Here is a 25,675-nt window from a genome sequence, read left to right on the forward strand (position 1 = left end):
TCAGACTTAGATAGGGAGAGACTAATTTTAAAATCCACTTCATTTTGAAACTTAGGACCAAAACATATAATACAAGCAAAGATTAAAGACAATTTTTCCAGTATATAAGAATTCCAAAAGCAAGTATAGTTTAAGTAATAAGCGATCAAACTTCCAATCCAGGGGAAAAAAAACCAAAAAAACAAAAAAAACCCCACTTATTACAGCCTATTATTGTCAGTACAAGTAAGAATGGCAATACCAAAACAGATCCAAAGTCTAACTAGCCTTACATCCTTTCCCTGGTAATTAGATGTTTAAGACTTCTTAAGGCAAACTCCCCGCTTACATTCTAACTGATACTTGCTGTAATGCTATGCTATTTTGCATAATGGCACTTTTCAGAGTAAGCTATAGTAACTGATTTATTAGTCCTTGGTGAACTTGCAAGAGATTGCTTTAAAAATACACCTGTAACAGAACGCTTCAGGCAATGTTTAAAAATGCTCTTTTGAATAGACAGGAGGCCCTTCAGGGGCCTAATATTGACATCTTTGTTTCATACTCAAACTCCCCGAGTGTGAGGTGCACAGAACCATTAGTCACTGCTGAGTGAAATGTATGCTCTGGATTTTAAGAACATACTTCAGTATTATCCCTTTTCTTGCACATTCTTAAGATCAATGCTCTTTTCTACAAGTATGAGAATAAATGACAACTGTTTCAAGTGTATTCAACAGAACTGTAGGACTCAGACAGAATCTTTTATCCTAGCAAGTGTGTATTTCCATCATAAAGCTGGTATACTCAATGAAATACGATTACACAAGAACATATTTTGCAGAATTAGGCTTCTAAACAACATGTGAATATTATGGAATACCACAACTCACTGGCTCCTTCCTGAACTGTGCTACAGAGACAAGTATGGAGATAAACCAAATGACCTGTTCAGTAGCTACCTTCCACATCTGCAACAGTCTAGAGGCAATACGTTCAGCTATATGGACATCATCTGTTTTTCCTGTCTCTGAAAATTGTAGTCAATTACAACGAATTTTGATATGTTTGGTAGATGAGAACTATTGAAAACCCGACTCTGACAAACCTGACAAATCGCTCAGGCATTTGTAGAACTATTCACTAGCTGCTTTATTGCCTCAAGAATCTCCCTGTTCTAATATGCAAAATTGGGCTTACAGAAATACTACTTTTATTCAATTCATATAACACACATCTTACACTCAATAACACACGAACAAAAATATGAGGATGATATGAACACCAGTGAGTTTGTACACACACAAAAAAAACCCCAAACAGTCCAAGCTTTCAGCATTTTTATTCTTTGCATGCTAGTAAATTCACAAATATTTTATAAATGCTTAATATTATATCATTCCTTAATCATTTGTTCTATATGCACCACTGTAAAAGATTGAGAATTATAATTTCTGGCAAATTTGAATTCTTTTATTTCCTAACTTTTATATGACAACAATTGCTCTATTCTAGGAAAAGCAGTTGCAGATTAAAGAATGATGGTATGTTTTGATAATCTAATAAAGTTTCCAAAGAAATCAAACTTTTTAATAGATTAAAGTTGTATATTTTTAAGAACAACTACATTCTTAACACTTGCCAACACTTCAGAACTGGGTATCTGGATTTATATTCTTAGGCCATATTTAGCCACTTCACTTGAAAAGGTGTTTTTAAGTGCTGAGTCCCATTAGTTTTCATTAAATCTTGTAGAACTTGTAGAACAATTCCCTTTTTAATTGAACCAGAGAAATTTTAGAGAATGGTAGAACATCAGTTTTACGTGTTCTTTCTCCACTAGTCTTATTTATGCTCAGGAAATAGTTCATACATGCTTTATTTTAGCATTTCCTAACTTTTAAATAATAACAATCATTTTATTTCTCTCTTAAGAATCAGTGTACTGCAGTTTCCAATTTAGTCAATCTACCACAATGTATACCACACAGACGCACTACTTCACAAAGTATGGAAGTAGTTTGGAAGCAAATTAATTCCTCTTTGAAAAGCCATGTATTTACAGCATTCTCTGCAAATTACTGCAACAACATTTTTTCTTCTCATTTGAAAAAAAAGGTTATGTATAATCAGATAGGAAGTGAAGCTTACAGAACTAAGAAAGGAATTTTAGCTGCCTTCAAAATTGAGGACACAATGACAGAAATTGCATGTGCGCAACAGAGAAATTAGTAATTCAAACATTAGAAGTCAAAGAGTAGTTAAAAATTGAGGACTTTGAAATAAAATTTGCTGTTTAATTTATGAGCAGAACTCTATTAGCGACTATGAGTTCCTTTCCAAAGTTCTTCCTAACAGCATCATTTTTGTTTCAAAAGTCTTGGAACAATATACATCTCACAAAATAAACAGCTTTGTACTGAACTGAACTTAGGCTATGAAAATACCATATGAACTAAACACTGAATACAAAAATTTAAATTTTAAATTACTTATACTGTTACAAAATATTTTTACTTCCTAAAAAGCATGGAAATTATATTGGAAACTGAAAAGGTACTCAAGGGGCACTTCTTCAGTGTGTTCAAAAAAGTGCAACTCAATAACTAAACAGATAATATAGTCTAAAAAATCAAGAACTAAAAATAACAGCAGAATACTAGTGTAATATGTATTATGTAAAAACAGATATGATTGTATAGTATAGATTGTATAGTTAAGTAACTCTGACACTGTACTCTGGTCATTCAAGAGAAACTTTGAATTTGCAGTTCAATTATATTTCTATGAAGATGTGCATGTCAGACCTTTGCTTTCATATGAAGGGTAAAATTAAAGTTATGACTCTGTTGACACATGCTCCCAGGAGTTAAAAAATAAGGGATGGGAATTATCCAAGAAAACCTTTACTATTTATTTTTTAATACCAAGAAAAGAAAGGTTTTGTATAAACATGAAGATTTTGTACACTGATTGGTACTACCAGATTAAAAGAATAATAGAAAAATATCAGACACCTGAAATAACTTTATTATATTATCCCTCTCGATTTTTTTACAATGAATCTGATCAGACAGTCTTAAAAGTGAAGTATCTGAGTGCCATCACCATGCATTGAATACTTATTCACACTGGCAATGTGGTGGGAAAAATGATTTGCTGATAAAAAGAACTCTGTTTAAGGACAAAGAAACCACATGTTAAGTTCAACACATAAAAGTATTTGTCCTTATTAGCATATAGATGGTTCTATACTTGGAGAGCTTTTGTGGCCCAAAGACACGCTGACAGTCTAGAAACTAGAACACAGTTCTGAAACAAAATGAAACAGGAATGGTAGAAAATATGGATGCTGGAGAGATGTAGAGAGAAAAGGTGAGCATAAGGAGAAGAAAATATTGTTTCAGTGAAATGAGTACATAATCAATTTGTCAAAAAATTCAAGATTCACCATGAGGAATGACAAGCTGGGAAGGAGATTTGGAGCACATGGTTGGAATGAATGCTAGATTCATCATCACCTATGCACAGAAACCTTATCTGAGTAACATGAATAGCAATTGTATAATGTAAGGATAACAGAACTGAAAGGATAACAGAGGGCAGTGACAACTAAGACTAGTGGATTCAGCTTTGGAGAACTGAGACATTATTGTATTCAAATTCTCCCTCAGGACATTTGATGGAAACTCCCTCTCACTTCACTCACTGAAGATGCAAGTTTCTCCAGCCTCTAGTTGACCACAGTAGCTCAAAAAGCAAATGAGCAGAAGAAACCAGGTTACTGCTAAGATGCCATACTATGAACAGAATTAAAGGGCACATTACTGTTTGGCAGCCCTGCTTTAAGGGAAGGAACTTCTGGCAAACAAGCAACAGGCAGCAGTAATATTAGAAACAACTAGAACAGCCAAAGCTCATCTCTGAGTTGATTTTTGCCACTCTGTGCATTTTGCTGCTGAAGGCAGCTCTCTGCTCCCTCTACACTTGTGCCAGTCCCAAAAATGGATCAAAGTGAGCATAAGTCAGTGACATCAGATCCCAAAAAAGAGAAACAACATACTGGGGAAATACATACAGAAGTGTCATCTATAAGACATGTGAAATAATCTTTTCACTCCACTCACCACTGATAAAACCTTAGCTGTGTTACTGTATCCAGCTTTAGGCAATTCACTTCAATAACAATGTGGCTCATTGGCAATAATGACAAGGGGTCTTAAACTTTATTTGCCAGTAAATGACTTGCACCTTATCAGTAGTATACAGTGATATTCAAGGTGAAAGATATCAAGGCGAGATAAATGGCAACCTAGCTAGTAAGCCTTTCTGTGATGAAGATAAGACCAGAAGATAGCAGGAAGAAGCACTGAGAACTGCTGGAAGAGTGGAGGAAAGACGGGAGAATTTCAGAGAGTTATCAGCACTGAGTAATGGGAATGAAGTCCAATAATTAGAAAGATTAAGAACTGCTCACTTATAAAGCGCAATCAGTAGGAAGAAAGAAAAGTTCTAATCAAAGTTCAGAAGACTGAGCAGAGACATGACAAGAGTCTTCAAAGACAGAAGTCACTGCAAAAGGAAAGTGTCTAAATTGTTTTTTGTGTTGCCTGATCTTAACCTATAGAAGTGAAATTTCAGTGAGATGTCAACATGAACTTTTGAATGTTAAAAACAGCTAACAGTTAGAAAATCCAACAAAAGGAAGTTAGGGAATCTCCACCAATATTCACTAAAACATTTTAAAGGATATGTTTCAGACCTTGACATAGATCAGAGAGATAGACTGTAACCTCTCAAGGTCTTTAAGTACTGCTTTATAAAATTCACGTGTTCCCTTGTATCACTAACATTTATCCTCAATTCTTAATTCACATCTTTAAAATCAGCTCTAGGTATCAACTATGTTCAGCCACAACTTCACCAGCATCAGGATACGTGAAAGAAATGCATGCTCCTAAGATGACCTGCTGCCCGATGACTGAACTTAAAGCAAGAAGTCTCTCACTGGTCATCTCCTCTCCTACAAGAGGTTCTTCAGTTCACTAAGTTCACAGAAACTGACAGAGCTCTGATAAAGGAATAGATGTCTTGCATGCTCTGAGCACCTATACAGGCAGTTTGCCCCAACAATTCAAGGACCAGTTTTTAGTCAACTTCTGCTAGTAAAAAAAGAATGAAGATATCTAAAGGATGTTAATACAGATCTATTTTTTATTTTATAGAGCTGCAACTTTGGGCAGTAGATCACACAAGTCAAAAAGGTCCACACCCATCTCCCCTTCTCCTAAGTTTGATACAATTTCAAATAGGGGGAGGGGAGCAGGAGGGGGAAAGGAGGGTTCCCCCAAATCGCTGACTTGTGAGAGTCACTGTTCCCCCCAGCTTTCCATTTCCATGCTTTCCCATTTGACTGAGCTCCAAACTTTCCTTTTCTTTTTCTCAGTCAAAAGGACTAGGTTTCTAAGACAGCCTGAGACATAGAAGACCAATAGGCCATGCCTAGTAATAGATGTAATAGATCTTCAGGTAATTAATTCTCTTCGAGGGCCTTATTTTAAGTGTGCAGAAAGTATAAGTACTGGCATATACAAAAAATGAACATTAAAAATAAGGCAGGATGGGAACAGGTAATAGAGAAAGCTTTAACTCAGAAATTATACTTTTATGAAATGCATATAGCTGGAATAAAAATTCAGACGTCTGTATCTATGTTGTTACTTTCAACCTAGCATTACAAAAGTCTATAGCAGCCTAGCTTGTATAGTGAATTTCAGCTTCCTTAATCTTCTCTTTTGTACATTAAATTGCATATTATCTCCTACTGTTCACTGAGTTTGAACATATAAAGAGACTCCTACATCTATCAGCAATTGTTAATGTCTTTATTGTAATTCCTTAGGCAAATTATTTTCAGTTAAAAAATGCAGTATTTTACATTAACACGTACTGCAATTTTACCTATCGGACTTCCATTATTATATTTAAACAAGGAATGTTAAGAATCTCCTTTTTATTCATTAATGAGTTACAAGAAAAACTAATACAGCTATTACATTCGCACTTATAACATGCTTATTTTATATGTAACATGCTGATTTTAAAATAACCATGCTATTCAAAGCAGAACAGCATTATTTGATCATCTTGGGTTCTAATTAGCACAGCAATGGCTCTTTTTCTACACTTTTTTCTCCTTGCTCTCTCTCTTCTCTGAACTTGTTATTCCTTTAGTTATTGTTTTATTTTCATTTATTGGATTATTTTCTTCTAGAGCTGTTTAGTACTAGAAAACTGATATTTGTATATGACCCACAAAATATTTCATGCTGTGCACTATGGCTCCTAGCAAAACACCCAAGCCAGTTCCAAAGCTGGAGGCAGTACTGTCACATCACAGTAGCAAAGCTGTTACACACCAGAACAGCATCACAACACAGAAAACTTAGTTTGCAAAGATTTACAGGCCTTAACCTATGCCCCTTTAGGGCAAGTGACTTCCTCTTGTGAGTAAACATAACCTAGTGACCAAATACAAAACAGATAACTCTTTTCTTGATATTCTCATAAAGGGATTCATATTATACAGAAAACTGTTCACTTCTAGAATACTGACTCAAGAATATCACATATTTAAAAGCATTTCAGTATAACTTTGGAAATAAATATCACATATCTATGTTTTATTATCATCTTACCTTGCTTGACAACTGAGTAGCAACATATCTCTGTTATTAATTAAAACTTGTAACAGGACCAGAAAGGCTTTTGCTCGAATGAAAGTTGAAGGACTTTCAAATAAACGAATAATTGTAGTCACAAAATCCTTCGTGGGAATAAACACAAATGCATTAATATTATTTCATGAAAAATAGTTCATTTTACTATATTTTATCACCATATACATTTAAAATTTCCTTCTTTTAATTTGCATTGTGTATTGCTAAAGTCTTTTTCATACCATTTTTATAGCCAAAAATTTCACCAAGTAGTACTAAATAGAAGTATTTTGTCCAAGATAGATTGGCTCAAAGCAAAGCTACTTTGTACAACTTCAAGAGCTGCAGCAAGCAAAAGCTATCTTCTGTACTGTGTCCACAGTGCTACATAATGCATTATAAAACATGATGGAACTTACAGCTAAAAAATATTCCTACCTTAAGGATAAACATATGACACTTCAATATAATTATTTTAGAATATGACTGATGTGCTTTTAAAATATGTATATATCATCACAATTCAATGAAATATTTACCTTTTAATTCCCATATGTGCAGGAAAATTAAAAATACCTTTGTCGAATACAATCATTTATACATCACACCCTAAATTAAACATAAAGTGCTCCAAATGGACGGTAGTCCTGTTTCTACCTCCTTAGATTATATTATCTCATTTTATTCTTGGTTCATGAAGTAAAGAACACCTTTTAAGGAACAACTCAAATAAGAATGAACTGTAAGCAGTAATGAGCCAAGAGTTTCCTCACCCACAGACCACTCTCCATTCCTAAAGTCAATGTATAAAATCCTAAGATCCCAGCTAACTCCATCCTCCCTAAATCCAAATGAAATCAACATTTAAAAAGTTTAACCATGATGATGAGGAAGAGAGAATAACAAACCACTTCACAAAAAATTTCCCTTGGAAAAGTTTAACAATGATTAGCTGACTGGATTCTGAAATTCCAGCTTTTTCTCTGCTTTGCCCTGTATATTGGGAAGATTTTCCTTCTTAACTTCCAGAACATGGACTGACACATGAAAAGATCCAAGATTCACATGTACTGCCTCAACTTCCAAGGGAACAAAACTGAGAATCAGTGGCAAGAAGAAAAATGATGAGATCCTGTATTATGAAAGCAGAGTTAAGTATTCTTAGTTGTAAAAAACTTAAGATGGCAATCATTATGCTCTACCAAGTAACTTAGTATTTCCTGAAGAAAAAGAAGAAAAAAAGTGAGAGCCATTTGTAGGATATTCTATCTCTGAAGAATAAAAAAAAAGATCTGCTCCTGATCCATGCTCTTCTTGTAGAAAGACTAGTTGGGCTATCCGGTAAATAAATCAATCTCCAAAGATGTCTCTGTTGGCAACATCAACGGCATTTGTGGATCAACTGATCAGAACATCTCATGCTGAAAACAGAAACCCTACTCCTACTCTCTCCTTCCCCAAAAGATTCATAATTAAAATAAATGAGTCAAGTCAACTGACCCTGTCCAGGAGATAGACCGAGTATGAACAGCCTCATTAACAGAAACTGCATTTGAACAGCATCTGCATCTGACTTGGCTGTAGAGTGAGTGATACTACAGAACTACACAACCACCTACTGTGTGCCTGCAAGTTGTATACAATGTTTTAAATCATGAAATATGATGCATGTTTTAACACTACCACTCCAACCCGCTTTTACTGACAGAATAACTGAAAGAAGACAACTTCATTCTCTTAAAGCTAAAAACCAGAACTGAATAATATTTAGTAGAGGCAGCTTTTGCAAGAATTAACTACGCCTCTTTACAGAGACTGGAAGAGAGAACAGGAATGTAAAAGTTGCATAAGCCATCAGATTCCACTTAGATTCCATTTTAATGCTTTCTGCAAAAGAGGTCAGCACAGACAATAACTACAGAAATCCCAGAAGAATGAATTATCATATATTTTATAACTCTTTTGCTGTATTTTTGTAATTTAGTTCAAAAACAAAAGTGTTCTTAATCTTGTGGCTGATTAGCACAGACAATTTAAAGTTCATTGCTCTAAACATGTCAATGTATCATGGAGCATGACTTTTAGTTCTTCTCGTGAGAACCTACGGGGGAAATTTCTGAAATACGACCAACTAAAAGCAAAGGCTGAAATTTTAGCAAAATGTTTATTTTTGTACGAAATAATCCAGAACAGCCAAAAAAAGAGAAAGATAAGAAACTGTAAAGCCTCACACTTGGAGTAAGCACATATATAATGCAACATCCTGCCTGCTAACACTGATAGACCAAAGCGTCAACATAACACGGACACATGCAACTCCAAGCCAAAACACAGGTGATTACATCTATTCGTAGTCTTCATGCTCTGGAAAGCAAGAACATTTTAATATTATTTGTGGGAGTTACCATGGGTTAAGACAACATAGTCAATTAAAATTATCTACATCAGACCTATCTGGAGTCTTCTAATGATCTGGCTTAAGAAATAAATGCAATATTTTTTTTGTCTGGAGACTGCAAAACAGCAACAGTTTATCCAAAGAAAGTCTGTAGCAGGTCTTTGCTGACCTGCAAAACCTGACATATCAGAAAAGCCAAAATTGATAAAATACTCTCTATTACATTAATTATTAATTGTTTCACTGTTATACTATTCTTCCTTGCCCTGCAACTCTTTGATGTATCCATGGAGACTCTGCAGGCTAAGGACATTCTTTTCATTGCAAGTGAATACACTGTCTCTTGTAACAAGATCATCATTTTAAGTCAAGATTGTCAGTAATAGAGCAAAGAAAATTTAAAATCTATGACAAAAAGGAAATTTATTTTTCTTTCTTTTTTTAAACAAAAGGGGAAAATAGGTAGACTATTATTTTACTATACAAGAAACTAAGTTGCCATAGCCATAGCAATTTTTTTTGTACTGTTGTGTACTTTCAAGTTTTCTTTTTATGCATTGCAAATACCTCAATAATATTATCTTAAAAGCTAAGTTAAAGATTTTACTAAAAATATTTATACCTCTTATTAATACATACTGATATTGACAAAAGCATCAACATCAGAGGTTGCTACTTGCCCATTTTCAGGTAAAAAGCAAAGACTCAGAAAAGGTAACTGAAAATGACAGCAATATTGTAAATACCTTTTTCTTTCCCAATGCCATCATTGGACATGACAGAGATAAAAAGAGACTATGACTAATAATCTGTGAAAGTAGAGGAATAATGTAATTGTGGCAACCTATTGCTATACCTTTGGCATGGTTTTGGTATGGAAATAAATATGGAGTTCTCAGATTCTTTCTGGTGACATAATCAAAAAAAAAAAAAAAAAAAAACACAGAATACGCAATAAAAATAATCCAGAGTTAGAAAACCTTTTGCAAAGTCTGTTAGCTTTCAGTATGTCAGGTCTCAAAGTGCAGGGCGGGAGGCTGGGTAAGAGGCATCCTGACCTTCTGGAGCAGTATTGCCGAGTCACATGAGGATGTGACTTACAGGAGTGACCAAAACCCATCAGTATCCACACCCAAGTACAACAGCAGCAGCAGAGATGGTAGCCAACTCCTGCCTATTGACCCAAGTAGCCCTAAAAACAAGCTGGCCATTGAGGTGGATCCAATATGCAGGCTGGTGACTTTCTAGAAGGTGAAGTTAATCAGGGTTGTTTCACTCAGTGAATAATTATGAAAGTGTTACATCAGAAGAAATTAAAGATTCCAACTAATGAAAAAATAACAGTGGAAAAGAGAATCACAACCAACCCTTGCAGTGCATGAGGGAAAAGCATTGCAGGTCACAGTAAGAGCAAGCTAGATGTACTCTTTTTCTTTTCTTTTTCTTTTCTTTAACTTAAAAATCTGAATAATTTTACTTATTATTGATTGGAACAAAAAAAAAATCGTCTAACCTCTGGAAGAACCTAACCACTTTCAAAGTGATAGCAGTGCTTTTTATTCATTCACAGATGAGCCTTTCCAGACAGACAAAAGTAATTAGCAATGTTACTATCTACCACTATAGGGTACCAAAGATGTTTGATTATGTTTTTCCCACCCACACACACACACTTTAAGAATATCATTTCAGCTTTTTTGTTTCCAAGGCAAGAAACAGAAAGGCATTGTATCTGAGGGATGGAGGTAGGGAGGAAACAGTCCTTTTTACCTATTGTAATTCTCTGAAGATTTATACAAGTATTGATGACCAGCAATTGCATTTCTCCTATTTCTTCTTCGGCGTTTTACTTTGGAATTGGTTTTATCTCTGTTTTTGAAGGAAGCAGAAAACAGGCCTAACAATCTTTTGAGCCAAGAGAGTTTCCAGAAGCACATACAGAGCTAAATGCCTTCCATGATGAATTTGTATCTTTATGTATCTTCTAATACGTTTGTTTGCAGTTGTATTAAAAGGATAGTCAGAACCTTGTCATTACCTCCTGAATAACACTAAGGTCCTTCTAACTGTACTATACAATAGTTCTACAAGATGAAGAACACTTTGGAGACCCACAACATAAATTTCTTTTTTCTTTTCCTTTCTTTTGTTAAGAGAGACTTGCATGGCATGCTCACAGAATATTGAGAAATGCATGGATTATTAACTTCAGCTTTTAGCAATAAAAAAAACATTACTACTTGTACTGTAATAGTACCTGACAGTCCTTATATTTTTAGGTCCTATTCAAGAAAATGGAAATCTGGTCTGTGCTTCCAAAATCCTACAGTCTACTTTGAGGCGCTAACAGAGCTGTTCTACAAATAGGGACTTACTGTAGCTTGAAGGCAGATGGAGGTGCCAAATGTGGTCACATGCCATAGAGCTAGACTCCTTTACCAACATTTCAAAATCCAGTTTTTAAAGCACAAGACTTTTTGGAGGGGTTACAGCTTTGAGTACTATTCCTACTCCTGTCATTAGTTTGATACATGCACCTGAAAAAACTTCTGCATTTGTCTATACCTCAGCCTTCTAATCTGCAAAATTGGAATATTATTTCACAACACATCTATGACATTTCATTAAGGATTAAGCAGCAATTTTCAATCTACGAAGTTTCAGCAATTCCTGTACTGCATCCCAAGATAACATTTTATATTTTGTATAAGCAGACTGAAGAGTTTCAAAGTTGATTATTTTTAATATAACTCAAAGCTTTGATAAAAAATAATTCATAAGAACTGCAATATCAGAAAGAGGGTCTTTTAAAGCAACATAAGTCTTATGTAAACCAGGAATTCTTCATAGCAAACATAGTGATGCAGTCATTCTTGTTACACACTGTATTCTTTCTCTAAATATTCAAGTGAGTATTTTTTAAATATACTTCTCTGAATATATCACCAACCAACAATAAGGTGCATTATTAGAAAATGGGACATTATGGGACAATTTGCCAGCTGTTAAATATTGTTGCAGCAGAATTGGTGGAAAGCTTAAGGCCAACTAACATGCACTTAGAAAGAACGAGCTGGCAATTCTGGCAAGGCACAGAAATGAATTTTAGGAAGTGAATGAGTAATCTTAGGCTGCAAGAAGTGATTTGGGGAAGATAGCAGAATATTTTTTAATTTAAATATTATTTTGAAAATGATATATAAAGACATTAAACTAATTCCTCTCTAGTAAAACCTGATATATTTTTTATAGTCAAGATGAGTATCAATTTATAGCATACATTACAATAGAAGATCTGATGAAAATATTAGCAGGAGTTCATATTTTCTTAGTGATTTTTATTCTCTACAAGTAGAGATCAATTACTTTTGTTTGTAAACTATACCAACTTACTGGCAAAAAATAAACACCCTTTTTTCTAAAGCACAGAATGTGAAATAATTTAATTTCATGATCAAAATAGAAAGCTTTTAATCATCTCTTCCAAAAATTGTATTAGACATACATCAGAACTTACAGTTTTATTCAGTGACATTAAAAAGAAAACTTGCCTAAGTTAATAAAACAGTGATTTCTGCAAGACATTGCACTTACAAATTGGCCTAAGGTCTTTTAAGGAGAGCAAAATCCAAGTACAGTTTTAGATACAATCAGGACACTCATTATTTTCCCTTTCAAATGTTTAAGAACGCTATGTCAAAGTAGCTGTCCTCCTGCATTTCTCATTGTTTTTCCTTGGGGCCATTATCAGTTATCATCAGGCTAGAGTTTTCTGAATGGATTGAATTCTAGCTGCAGTAGCAATTTAGGTACCCATTAGTACTAGCTCTTGAGGATCTTCAAGGGAGAAGGGAAAACTATACACCTCATTATTTCGTATTTTTGTTTGTTTTAAGTATAAACACATAAATAATCTATGTTACATAAACAAGTGACCATTTTTCCTAAGTAGCAATTTCTGGAGAACATTATTGAACCTTTAAAATAGTTTTTCTCTATTACAACATTAACTCTGCATTTCGTAGTTTCCAGAAAATGGAAATATCTGTTCCTCTTTTCCTGCTATTCACAAACTTGAGTGCCACTGAGTTCTGAAAACCAAAAACAATAGCAGAGGCAACTTTAACTTTCTAATGAAATTTTGTGCCATTTTGTGAAAAATATTAATTTGAAGTCAAACCTTTTCTTGAATCAGTCTCTGTAGATGCATCCCACATGACAACATAGCAGAAAACATGGTGAGCATGTACTGCTGAATCCTGCATATTCCAGTTGCCAGGGAATTTAGTACAGCTGTTAATCCCACTTTTTCAATAACACTCTGGAAAGCACTGGGTGAGTAACGAGTAACTCTGCATAAAGCCTACAAAAAGTGAAACAAAAGCCTCAGTAAACAACACTATTTTTATTTACTAAAGTAATGGAAAACAAAAACAAACAGTGACAACTTTCCAATAATTGAGAGAAATCACATGGTTTCAGTCATAAGATAAATATTAGGGGAAAAAAGTTACTTTTCTTTAAGAGAACTGGAATTTGAGATGTATTGCTATGTACCTTATGCACCTGAAATTGAAATCTTTGGTCCATCAACATGAAGTAGCAGTACATCTGTCACTTTTCCCTCTGGAAGATAACAACGATGGAGAGGCACAGTCTGTGCTTCAGTTTTACATTTTTTTGTTTGTTTGTTTGTTTGTTTGTTTGTTTTTTTAATTAGTAGAGAATTTAGGAAGGAGCACAGCCAGCAGGAAACAGAGATGACACACAGAAATCCAGGTCACCATAAAGGTAAGTTTCTTCTGTCCCATTTCTCCTGGTATATTTCCAACCATAATGCAATATATAGCAGTTTATTATCTAGAGTCCATCCAAATACAGGTTCCACTTGCCTCAGTTAAACTACTTTAAATCTAGATACTTGTTAACAAACAGTTTAGTACAGTAAACATATATATTCTCAAAATGGTTGGTTTACAAATTCCAGTAGTTTAAATCTAACACGTTCAGAAACTAAAAGTTGAGCTTCAGAGACAAGAATGATCTAGCTTCCACATCTCTAAAATCTTAGTCAAGAAAAGGAAGAAGGTTCAATGACAACCCAATCTTTTAATAATAAAAGTAAACTTCAATAAAAACTTGTCTCCTTTAATATCTCAGATGTGACTACAGCACTAGGTCTTCCTAAGCACAGGAAAATAACTGAAGAAAACACTCTCCCTTCACAAATATATATGACCAAAGTGAAGAAACAACTCCACCTCCCTCAAATATCATTTATTGTCCTTAAAAAAAGAAAAAATGGAAGGAAGAAAAAAAGGACAAATCCACTTAAAATGAACATACATGTTTCTTAGACAATAAAAGTAGACAGATATTTTATTGATGCTATTCATCTACTCAGTACCTCTTCCTTGTTTTTTCTAGTCCAGAAACCTCTATTTGGAGGCCTGTGCCTAGTGGAGTCCTCCACAGCTCAGGACTGGGTCCCATCCTGTTCAACTTATTCATCAACGACCTGGATGAGGGAACAGAGTGCCTCCTCAACAAATTTGCTGATGATAGCAAGCTGGGAGGAGTGGCTGACACACCTGAGGGCTGTGCTGCCCTTCAGAGAGACCTGGACAGGCTGGAGAGTTGGGCAGAGAGGAACCTCCTGAGGTTCAATAAGGGCAAGTACAGAGTCCTGCACCTAGGGAGAAATAACCCTACACACCAGTACAAGCTGAGGGCTGACCTCCTGGAGAGCAGCTCTGCAGAGAAGGACCTGGGAGTGCTGGTGGATGACAGGTTGACTATGAGCCAGCAGTGTGTCCTTGTGGCCAAGAAAGCCAATGGTATCCTGGGGTGCATCAGGAAGATCGTTGCCAGCAGGTCGAGGGAGGTGATCCTGCTCCTCTACTCAGCCCTGGGGAGGCCTCATCTCGAGTACTGTGTCCAGTTCTGGTCTCCCCAGTACGAGAGAGACATGGAGCTACTGGAGAGAGTCCAGTGTAGGGCTACAAAGATGATCAGAGGGCTGGAGCTTCTGCCCTCTGAGGAACGGCTGCGAGAGCTGGGTCTCTTCAGCCTGGGGAAGAAAAGACTGAGGGGGGATCTTATCAACGTGTATAAATACCTGAAGGGAGGGTGTCAAGGGGACGGGGACAAACTCTTTTCAGCTGTCCCATGTGACAAGACAAGAGGCAATGGGCAAAAACTGAACCTCAGGAAGTTCCGCCTGAACGTGAGGGGGAATTTCTTCCCTGTGAGAGTGACGGAGCACTGGCACAGGTTGCCCAGAGACATTGTGGAGTCTCCTTCTCTGGAGATCTTCAAGGTCCGCCTGGATGCAACCCTGTCTTAACATGCTCTAGGTGACCCTGCTTGAGCAGGGGGTTGGACCAGATGATCTCCAGGGGTCTCTTCCAACATTACTGATTCTATGATTCTATGAATTGCTGCCTTTCACCTCTCTGCTTTTTTTTAAAACAGAAGCATACAGTATTAGTCGCATGGCATAGCATGCTGTATTTTCCAAGGATACAATCTAGCCTTTCACCTTTAGTCTGAGTTTTCAAATGAGTGGATGGGAGGTAAGCGAGCTCACTAAACATATTTCTTGAGGGTCATATTATCAATGAATTGCTGGAACCTAGGGGTGGACTGTGTGAAAGCAACATCTGCTAACTTGGTGTGCTAATGTGTGCTAACATGATGTATGTTGCCACTGCCTTAGCTATCTGCTGCAGACAGTCAAATATGGCTTGCCATAGCCATAGGCCTTCGGATGACCTCCAGGCAAAATTTGCAGGGGAGACGTGCTGGTCCCTGGGGTCATGCTGCGGTTTCAGGGACTGCAGGAAAGCTCCAGCCCGCTACAGCCATGGGAAGAAACTTTAACCTCCCACCACCTTGGTGGTCACAGAGTGCAATGCTGTATGAGTGAAACCAACAATTCAGCAGAACAGCAGAGGATGGGGGGATAGGAAACAAAGTATTCTAAATCACTTCAGTAGATATGCACTTCCTACGAGATGAAGATAAGTAAAAAATTGGTGGAGCAGGAATTGTAAAACAAGGATAAGAAGTGGTAAGAGCAGAGAAGACCTCACACCACCTTCTCTCTGCAGTGGTCTTAGGACAAGAAACAATCACAGTGAGAGAAAGGTATTGGCAGAGCCTCCTCTAGAACAAACTTCCTCTATCCTTGCTCTCTGCACAGTCTTTACCAGCACCTTTTTCTCCCTGTAGCTCCAGCCCCAACATCATATATACCCTACTCATCAATCCATGGTCATATAGTGGCTAGATATGGAGGGCACCCTGAAGGGATGAATCCTGTCTCTGAAGTTTGAGAACAAATGCTTTAATGCATCTGATATACCCAAGTCCCTTGAAAGAAACTATTCAGCATCAATTAGTTGGGGGGAGAGGGGTAGAACAGAATGATTGTGTTGAGTTTTCCCAACTTAGTTTCTCTTTAAGTGACTTATACTTCAGGAGTTATCCCTACTCCAGCAAGTAGGAGTAAATGTAATGAGCATGTAATTTTCAGTATGCTGGAAAGAAAATATTGTTCCTACTACTGAGCTGGTCAGAATGTCACTTTGACATCTTATAGAATTATTTCTTCTCTGACTCTAGCAAAATGATAAAAGATACAGATTTTCTACAGGCAAAATCTGTGATACTTACCTTGGGCAGGCTGGACTCCAAAATGAGCAAAAATATTGAGGCACAGTTCCTGTTTGCCACCTCTGACAGGCAGGACACCATAAAGTGTCATTTCTTAACTCCAGAGACTGAAGACAAAGAAGCTTCTTCATATATTTTTATGTCTGATTAAAATAATAATGAATACAATTCCATAGTGCCCTACTGCTGGTATACTTCGCAGACAGCCTGCTAGCTCCAGATGAAGATGCAACACATTTCTTAATAGAAATGTATTTCTGCATGTGAATATAGATACCAATCACGAAAAATTCTTCAGAATTCGTTTAAACCAGGCAAAAATGAATGCACAATAAAACATAATGGCACACATGATCTCAATTTACACAGTTATGCAGAACAAAAATGACCACATATCTCTATAAAAAACTGGAATTATTAGAAATTGTATAGAATTATAAAATATAACCTAAGAAGACATTATTATGTTACAAGGTTTATAATCAATCTTCTATAAATGCTTTCTATTGTTTCAGATTTCATTAATTACAAGGAACGTAAATATTTCCCCCACTACTCATCTCTGCAGTACAGTACTTAAATGTTCCCATACTAGACGTTTCTAGAAGACTTGCTGAAATCTCTGTAAATTTCAACTAGTAAAAACTGAAAAGCACTGCTTGTGCTAGATTTTAATATTATCTGAACAAGCATTTACTTAACAAGTGCTAAGAATGTAATCCTAAACACCTCAGAAGTATAAATACCTAACCATGATCTATACTAGGCCTTGACTATTAAATCTAATAAATAAGTTCATCCTCTTGTTCCATTACTGTTTTGCTACAAAGCAGCAAAAGGATTACAGGATTACCTCAGTATATATTACTTTAGAAATTTACTGGGGCCAGCTGACTTCATAGGTAATATAACATAGTTACATATCTCAGCCATTTGACAAACAGCACCATCCCCAAAACAGCGAGGAGTGGGAGGGAAAATCCAGGAACACCTTCAGACACAAGCACACTTGTTTGAACAGAGGGGCCAGAATTGCTTAGTGGATAGCAATAATTTCCAGTAAGACCAGAAAAAGAAGAAACAGGGCAACTGGACCAAAGATGTAGAAGAATGAATGTTTCTGGCTCTGTGAGTCCCTCTCGCTGCTGCTTTCACCTAAAGCCCTCCACTATGTTAGTTGTAAACAAGCCCTACTTCTAGCATGACTCTAACCTCAGTAACTACCTGAGGCAAAAGCAAGATCTTTGGTAAGTCTGCTGCCTTCACAGAAAAATAATGTTAGCTGGAAACAGTTGTTTTTCACTCATATTGTCCATTTTCACATTTATACTGTGGATTTGCATATATTCAAGCACTAGATGTTAAAGAAATTTTTTGCCTCAACACAATTCAATGTGCACACACAACCTGACAGTCTCTTCCAAAAGTTGGCCTAATGCATGCACTGCGCAGGAACCTGGGTTTGACAGACAAATATTAAGAGAATGATGGGGGGAGGGGAAAAAAACCCCACATCTTTTTCAATTCAATTAAAAACTCCCCCATTGAAAGGGCATCTCAGCAATCAGCTGAGTTTCCTTAGGGAATCCTGGTAATTGCAGCTATCATGACCTCTAAAAAACCAGAGCTTTATCCTAATATATGTCATAAGTAAAAGGGCTGGTAGGGTAGTCCTTGAGAACTGATAAGCTTTGTCAACAATGCCTTTGAATTTTGCATTGAAAAGAAAATAAAAGGAGGGGGGGAGTAAAAGGCTAAGAGGTTCACAAAATGGGCAATACAATTGCAAGGCTTATGAGTTTACTAACCCATAAGTGCCAAATGATTCAGTTTTGAAATACATAACATAAATATGCTTTCTTACTATACATAACATTGCATTTAACATTAAGAAAGCCCATCCAAATCAGTTTGCTCTATCACAGCTGCAATTACAAGACAGGAAGAACTGAGTAACCCAATATATATGATGCTTTTAGCTTCCTCACTTGGAAGCAGCAAACTAATAAACAAGCTTTGGTAGCTGTCAACAGATCTAAAAAACGTTAAAAAATAAAATATAATGGTCAATTAGGCCATATTTACGTGTTCAGGTTTTGCCTTCTTCTTAGACATTACTCCTGCCTTCCAGGTAAGATGTGTAAAGACTTTCTTCTTATCAGAAGTTAAGTAAAACAAGGCAACTCCAACAGTGCTTAAGATAGGCTGACTACCATAGCATGAATATTCTGACAAAGATAACATTTCTCAACCTCACAGCCTTGGGAAGATGTAACGATCTGGGATTTCAGAAGACACTGAGGGTTAGGGAGGGACAGATGAGAACACTTTCTTCTCCTACCATCACAGAAGCCTCATCTCAGGGCAAAGAGAAGTGTGAAACCTTATGGCACTGATCTCTGAGCCCACTGCTGTACAAAGGTGTAACGATGTACTGACGATGAGAGTCTTCTGAGAATCAAATGTATAACTTCTACATCTTACTTAGCAGAAAGTGGCTCTTGCATATCACAAGCATACTATATTTTCTAAGAAGAACCTGATTTTTCAAGGAGGAGGGAGGGGAAAGACAATAACATTTCCTCTGGTGATCTTTGTTCAATGACTGAATGCAATTCAAATAAACGGTTTCCCTGGGATATGCTATTTAGCGTGGCACAGGCAATAGGTATAACTGTCCAAATGGCCTCTAAAAGAAGAGCAGATCTGAAAGGCTGGTGTAAGAATCAAGGGAATGCTAAATGATGAAACATTCTTCAAGTGAATAGCAGAGAAACAGGAGGAGAAATTCAGGATAAATAGAAAGAAAGAAAAATAAAGAGCTACGATCTAGTAGCAAAGATATTGCCAAAGACTGTCTACCTCACAGAGAATAATTTCTTTGTTCCAAACCTTGTGCTCACATCATAGTCCTTTGTTTGTCTTATTATCATCCTATATTAACTTAAAAACTCTTCATGGCAGAGACAAGACCTGACAATTGTATAGAACCTAATGATTTCAGATGCATCTAAGGCTGTCTGTAATAAAAATAATAACCACTCCTCAAATAAGACACAACATTTCAAAAGAGAAATTTGAATTTTGCAAGAATTTTGTTGATTCCTTGAAAGATTGAGCGTTTCAAACACTAGTCACAGTCAGCAGCATAAGAAAGCATATGCTTAAGGCAGTAATGAACTTGCAAGGACTTTGTCCTATGTTTGTTTTCAACACTAGAAGATACATTAGGTCGGTCTCTGTTACAGGTTTTCTCAGTGAAGGTAGATGAATATGAACAAGGGTAGTGTACTATTTACAAGATATTGCCACAGAGAAATATAACAATATGATATCAAAATGCTACAAGCCAATTAACTTTGGCACATCCCCTAGAACTACCTTGTAGCCATCTTTGAATAGGTACTATTATTCTATTCTTATTGAATTAACATTAAGAAAAAACATCTCAAATAACAAATTCTGAAATCTAAAATGTTGAATTTTCAACTCTAAAATATATGTAAATGTATTTTAATGTAATATGAAATATAAACATGCATACACAAAAATGCTCAAAAACATTTCAATTTCCATACAAAATAACTTAAAATAATACCTAAAACATGTCAATACTATGAAAGAAAATTTCTTACCGAAACAGCAGTTATCTTCAGGGAATCTACTGTAGAATGCATGAAGAGGTACCACAACACAGGTCCAATTTCTGCTGTAATAAATCCTTGGGCATGGCAAGAAAGAGTAGTGCAAACATTTTCAATGATTTTAGCTGCTAAATGGTTCACAATACGCTCTTCCTAGAGGGGTAATTGGAAAGGAAACCTTATATGCAAACATTTTTAATGTTTCTGACTTGTTTTTAAACTAATTACTACACCTAACTTTTATTCACTGTACACTGTCTTGGAGTGGCTTCTTAATTTTATTTAAAGCTTGGAAAAATAATTTCACAAGAGCCCTCAACTATTTCTGAGCAAATTACATTTACTAATCCTATTCCGCCACCATTTTGTATTCTATTGCAAAAGACAACAATTAATAGAAATATAATTTAATACAAAATTTTTCAACTCCAAATGATAAGCCTGCAGTAAATGCAATCACTAAAAATGAAAAGGTGTTATTATGTCACAGGTGTTCTATGATCAGTGCTTTGTGAACAGATATCTGTTTACTAGCATATATCACTACAATAGGCTTTGAATAGGATGATTATAAATGAGACAGAGTTATGTAAGGAAAAACAAAACTAAAGAAATTAAACTCTTCTTACCCAAAACAACCCCTGGGAATAAAGAAAAAGCATTCTTGCAAGTCAGGTTATCCTGTAATTTCCTTTTCTTCCTCTTTGGAAGTACAGTCTTGACCAATGTCTAAGACAAATCTTTGGGTGCCACTTACTACAGGAATTCCTAAATTCCCTTAACAGATTCTCAACTCTTTGTTGTGCTTTTTTAATGCTAATCAAATCTTTTTAGCTGCAAAAAAATTGTTGGAAGTCATCAAATGATTCTATTAGAAAATATAAACTTATTCATCCAGACTACATATAGTCCATACATGTATCTTTAATTTCTACTCTAATTCTACATACTACTTTGCAAACTATAATGCCATCATGGAACAAAAAAAAAACCATGTCAGAATAATGATGAGCCATCAGCATATCATGGATATATACAGCAGTAGTTTCTTCTCAAGAAAACTGTTGCTGACTCCAATGGAAGTTCAGTTTAATACTTAAAATCCGAGCGTGTGATATCTTCACCTTAGCAGAAATGGAAGCTTCATTGCTGGTCTTTTTTGGCTGTGCATTACCTCACCTTATTTCTATCTGCAACTATGAATAAGTAATGTCTTTCAACAATGACTTAAATGTATCCACGAGTTCAGCAAGAGTGAATTTTTAACATAAGAAGGACAATCAATTTAATTTGTCAAGTTACCTCATAGTTTGGTTTCACAAATAATTCATCACAGTATCTAACTGATTTCTTTCTTCTACTAATCTCCACATTATCCCACTACCCTTTGGATTTCTGACATTTATCTTCACAATCAGAACCACCAACAACTGTGAGCAATAATAATGAAACCTTACAGAAAGCAATAAAAAAGTACAAAAAAAGAAGTGGAGAACATTCGTTTCATTTAAAATTCATTCTATATCAACTCTTCTTTTTGCTGACTTAAGTGCTTTAAATGTCTAAATGACAGCTAAATGGCCAAACTACATCGATGTAGAAATGTTCAGAAACTCTAGTGTATTGCTGTCAAAAAAGCTTTATTTATACTAATTTTCATGCTAGCCCTTCCTGTTCCTTCAAAAAACCTGCAGCTCTGCTCAAAACTCTTAAGAGGGATGCCAAAGCCAATCCCCATTTAAAAGTGTTACCCTCTGTTATAAAACTCTACTGATTTCTGTGGTCTTCCTTAGATTTATAGCTATGAAAACAAAAAAAGTTCTGTTCCTGGGTTTCTGAAGTTTTTATTACTGCAAGATATTGCATCATTTCAATCTGTTAACAACCTAGATACATAGATATGTTTACCAAAATTAGGTGTCTCAAAACTTCTTATAAATAATATTAATTTTTAATCTTTTTCAGTGAAATATACTTCTGAATTTCAGTCTGTATTTTGCACAAGTTAAAAATGCATAGATTTATCAACTATAAGCATTTAAAATCCACTCCATAATTGAAACGTTCATATTCAAGTTAAGTCTCCTTTACATGCTAAACAATTACTAGGAACACTAACTGGAGATCCATTGCTGCTTTGAACAGTCAGCAACACTTACTAAATACACTAAAATCCCATAAACTAACCATAACAAAAGCTTTATGCAGCAGATAATGGTTATTACAAATGCTAATGGATCTCCTGATGTAGTTCTAACTTTTCTTAACAAAATTTGGTGCTGAATATGTGTTCTATCATGTTCTTTTCTGCTGCTGCTGAGTTATAACCCGTGCCAGATGCCAGTCACTCTACTATCTTGAATAGAAAAAAGGGGTCATGTATCATCACAGTGCTCTATAAACTCAATGAAGTTGTCTGAGTAATTCCATTTACTGCTACCTGAGATGTCTGTTTTAGTCCCTCTGGGATCTATTCCTGAGCACTGTCCAAGTAACAAGACTTGTACTATTTTCTGCTTAATTCTTCTCTGGAAGAGAAGCCTGAGCTAAACTAATATTTGGCCTCTTAACTAGAAGAGTCATCCTGTCATGTTACCAGTATATAAGCCATGTTAGTGGAAAGAACTGGATCTTCAAGATACAAGTAAAGAGCTTCCATGTAACAGTTAACCTCTATCCATATCATGAACTGTGTTAAACCTAAACCTATTTATTAATAGAACTGTATCAAGAAGTATGTACTCTACTTTCTCTATTTTTAGATTTCAACTAGTTTTGCAAAATGCACTTAAAGCTCCTAACTTTCAGTAATGTTTAACAACTAACAAATAACTCTGTTCTTGATTAGAGTCACAGATGTTTAGTGAAAGTGAGCTGTAAGACAGAAATCAGATACCAAAAGGGTAAATAGATGTAAACTGTTAAAGGAAAACTTCTTTTAATGAAGTCTTTCTATTCAAAAGAAAATAAGCAAACCAAAATTACCAACATATCTACTTTCATTTTTTGGAAATAATGATCTACTTGATACTCTTTTTGATTGTGGAAGAGCTAACAGTGTAGGACAGATTTTAGAGGCACTGAAGATACAGTCATTACCTTAAAGAACATACTATATAAAAATATCCTAATATCCTTTAAACCTTGAGCATAGAGCATTTTATGACCTTTGCATGCTATAGTGTGTATATATACATATGCTTGAGATAGAGCATAAGACTTATAAAGAAACATTTGAGTAGTAGACTGAAAAATTTAGGAAATAAGACAGTAGTCCATCAATATTCTAAATTGACTTCCGTATAGTTTTTAATCTAAAAAGACAGACAGAATGAAAATACAAACATAACTTAATGAAATAAACCTGTACGATTCTAAGCAGTCATGATTATAAGAATCAGATCTCATTTGACTATAATTTGCAATATGAATCCTTCCCAAAGAAGAACAAACATATAGAAATACATTTTAAAATTCCTTTCGTAGAAAAAAATAAATAATTCTGAGTAAGCTAGGGATCTAAAGAAGAAACAGAAATCTGAATGTGAATGATTTTATAGGAAAGATTGTCCTGCACTTTCCGAGAAAATTGTCATAATATTATTCTCTTCTCCTTTCTTCTCCAAACTCACTGTAAAGGCACTGTTCTGACTAAGAACATACCTTCTAGGTAAAGACCTGTACAGATGCAAAGTCTGCTACAGGAGCCAAACTGGAACCTTATACCTCTAACACTCACCAACCTATGTGTAACAAATGTTCCAGTAGTATTGAGAGTTTCCTTAGGTGAATAGGAGCAATAACATTGGCTATCAAAACAGAAATGTCCCTTTTAAGTCACTCTTTTGTATTGTGCTTAAGTCCTTCTACAAAAACTTACCACTAAGACAATCTAACTATCAAATAGAAGAAAGAAAAGGAAAAATTAGGCTCAAATCTAAGAGAAAAAAAAAATCTGTTAGTGTACAAACTTTACAGAGGTGTTATTCACTACTTATTTTGCACAAGGATTTCTATCTTCTGACTATATTGCCTTATATTAAATATTAACCAATTTTTTTAACTATCTTCTATTGTTAAAGAGTTCAGAACCAAAAACTTCTGATTTTTATGTTGTTTCTTCGCTAAGATGGAATTTTGTACTGTAACCTACTGGCAAGCTGTAATTTATTAACAATCTTGCTTATATGGTACCTTGAAAAATAAATATCAAAGAGACAGAAGACAGCAGTTTGTAACCTCACTCATCATTTCTGATTAAAATACACTCTCCAGGTGCCATGCTTTCACATGAGAGGATTGTGCAGATTCTAAAAGCCAGATATAGTTTATTAGCTATAGCTGTATATATTAATTTACCCATGCAAATATATTGTGGAAGTAATACAAGTTGAGAGTTCAAGAAAAAAGTGGAAGCAGAAAGGTGAGATGATTAAAGTGTGAAGAGGGGAAAATCCAAAGGAGAAACTAAAGCTGAGATTTCACTGAGTTAAGATTAAGTTGAACCTTAAATATGACAATGAAAAGCAAGAAATATATGCAGAGCCAACAATGTGATTCAAACAAGAAGGGATAATACATTTAGAGTGAAGCAGAAAAGGGTAACTTTAGCAAAGGTGTTTTGAATAAACTAAGTAAAATAGATGAAAGGAAAAGGGCAGCTACATCAGCATTATGTCATTAATATTAAATAGGAATACTCTTACGGAAAGAAAATGACTACATAACCTAAGAACATTGATAGACCGTGACAGCAGGGAGACAAACTTCAGCAAAAGAAAGCCCTGAAAAATCTTCAGAAGCCTCTCTTCTGAGAATGTATATATCAAATAATCTTACTTTTAATGCTATAGGAACTAAGTGCCTTAACTGTAGAAATCAGGACCTTGCTGTAGTGACTACATACAAACATTTAGAAGTTGAACTTGGACACAAATACCAATGCTTGTATCAGGAATTGTGTCATACTGCTGGAAAAAGTTGTTGTAAAAAGCTAGTAGACAAAGGTTTCAATAATATCACATGAATTCTGACAGACTGAAAATTATACCAAAGCTAAACATGTCAAGTTGGACTCGTCATTGACTTATTTATGAGTATACCAATTTCCTTGTTTTGACGCAACATCAAACATGCCTGTTCTTTACCTGAACCAAAAATAGCTTCCATCACAATTTATCAGTGTAAAAGTGTAGCAAATATGAACTTCTGCTCCCCTACTGACAAAAGTATTTTCCAACCTATTAGTTTACTGTCTT

General features: G+C 35.4%; 1 protein-coding gene across 1 annotated transcript in view; it reads right to left on the reverse strand.

The window, feature by feature from the left end:
- ULK4 (unc-51 like kinase 4) overlaps positions 1–25,675 on the reverse strand; it is a 233,585-nt gene that overhangs the window by 163,004 nt on the left and 44,906 nt on the right. The window contains exons 19-21 of the mRNA XM_062569461.1: positions 20,409–20,570; positions 13,277–13,459; positions 6,678–6,805 (exon numbers count right to left, since the gene is read on the reverse strand). Of these exons, the coding sequence (XP_062425445.1) occupies positions 6,678–6,805; positions 13,277–13,459; positions 20,409–20,570 (473 nt within the window). The remainder of the gene's footprint in view (positions 1–6,677; positions 6,806–13,276; positions 13,460–20,408; positions 20,571–25,675) is intronic.

This window comes from Rhea pennata, chromosome 2, assembly GCF_028389875.1.
Source record: "Rhea pennata isolate bPtePen1 chromosome 2, bPtePen1.pri, whole genome shotgun sequence".
Lineage (NCBI taxonomy): Eukaryota > Metazoa > Chordata > Aves > Rheiformes > Rheidae > Rhea > Rhea pennata.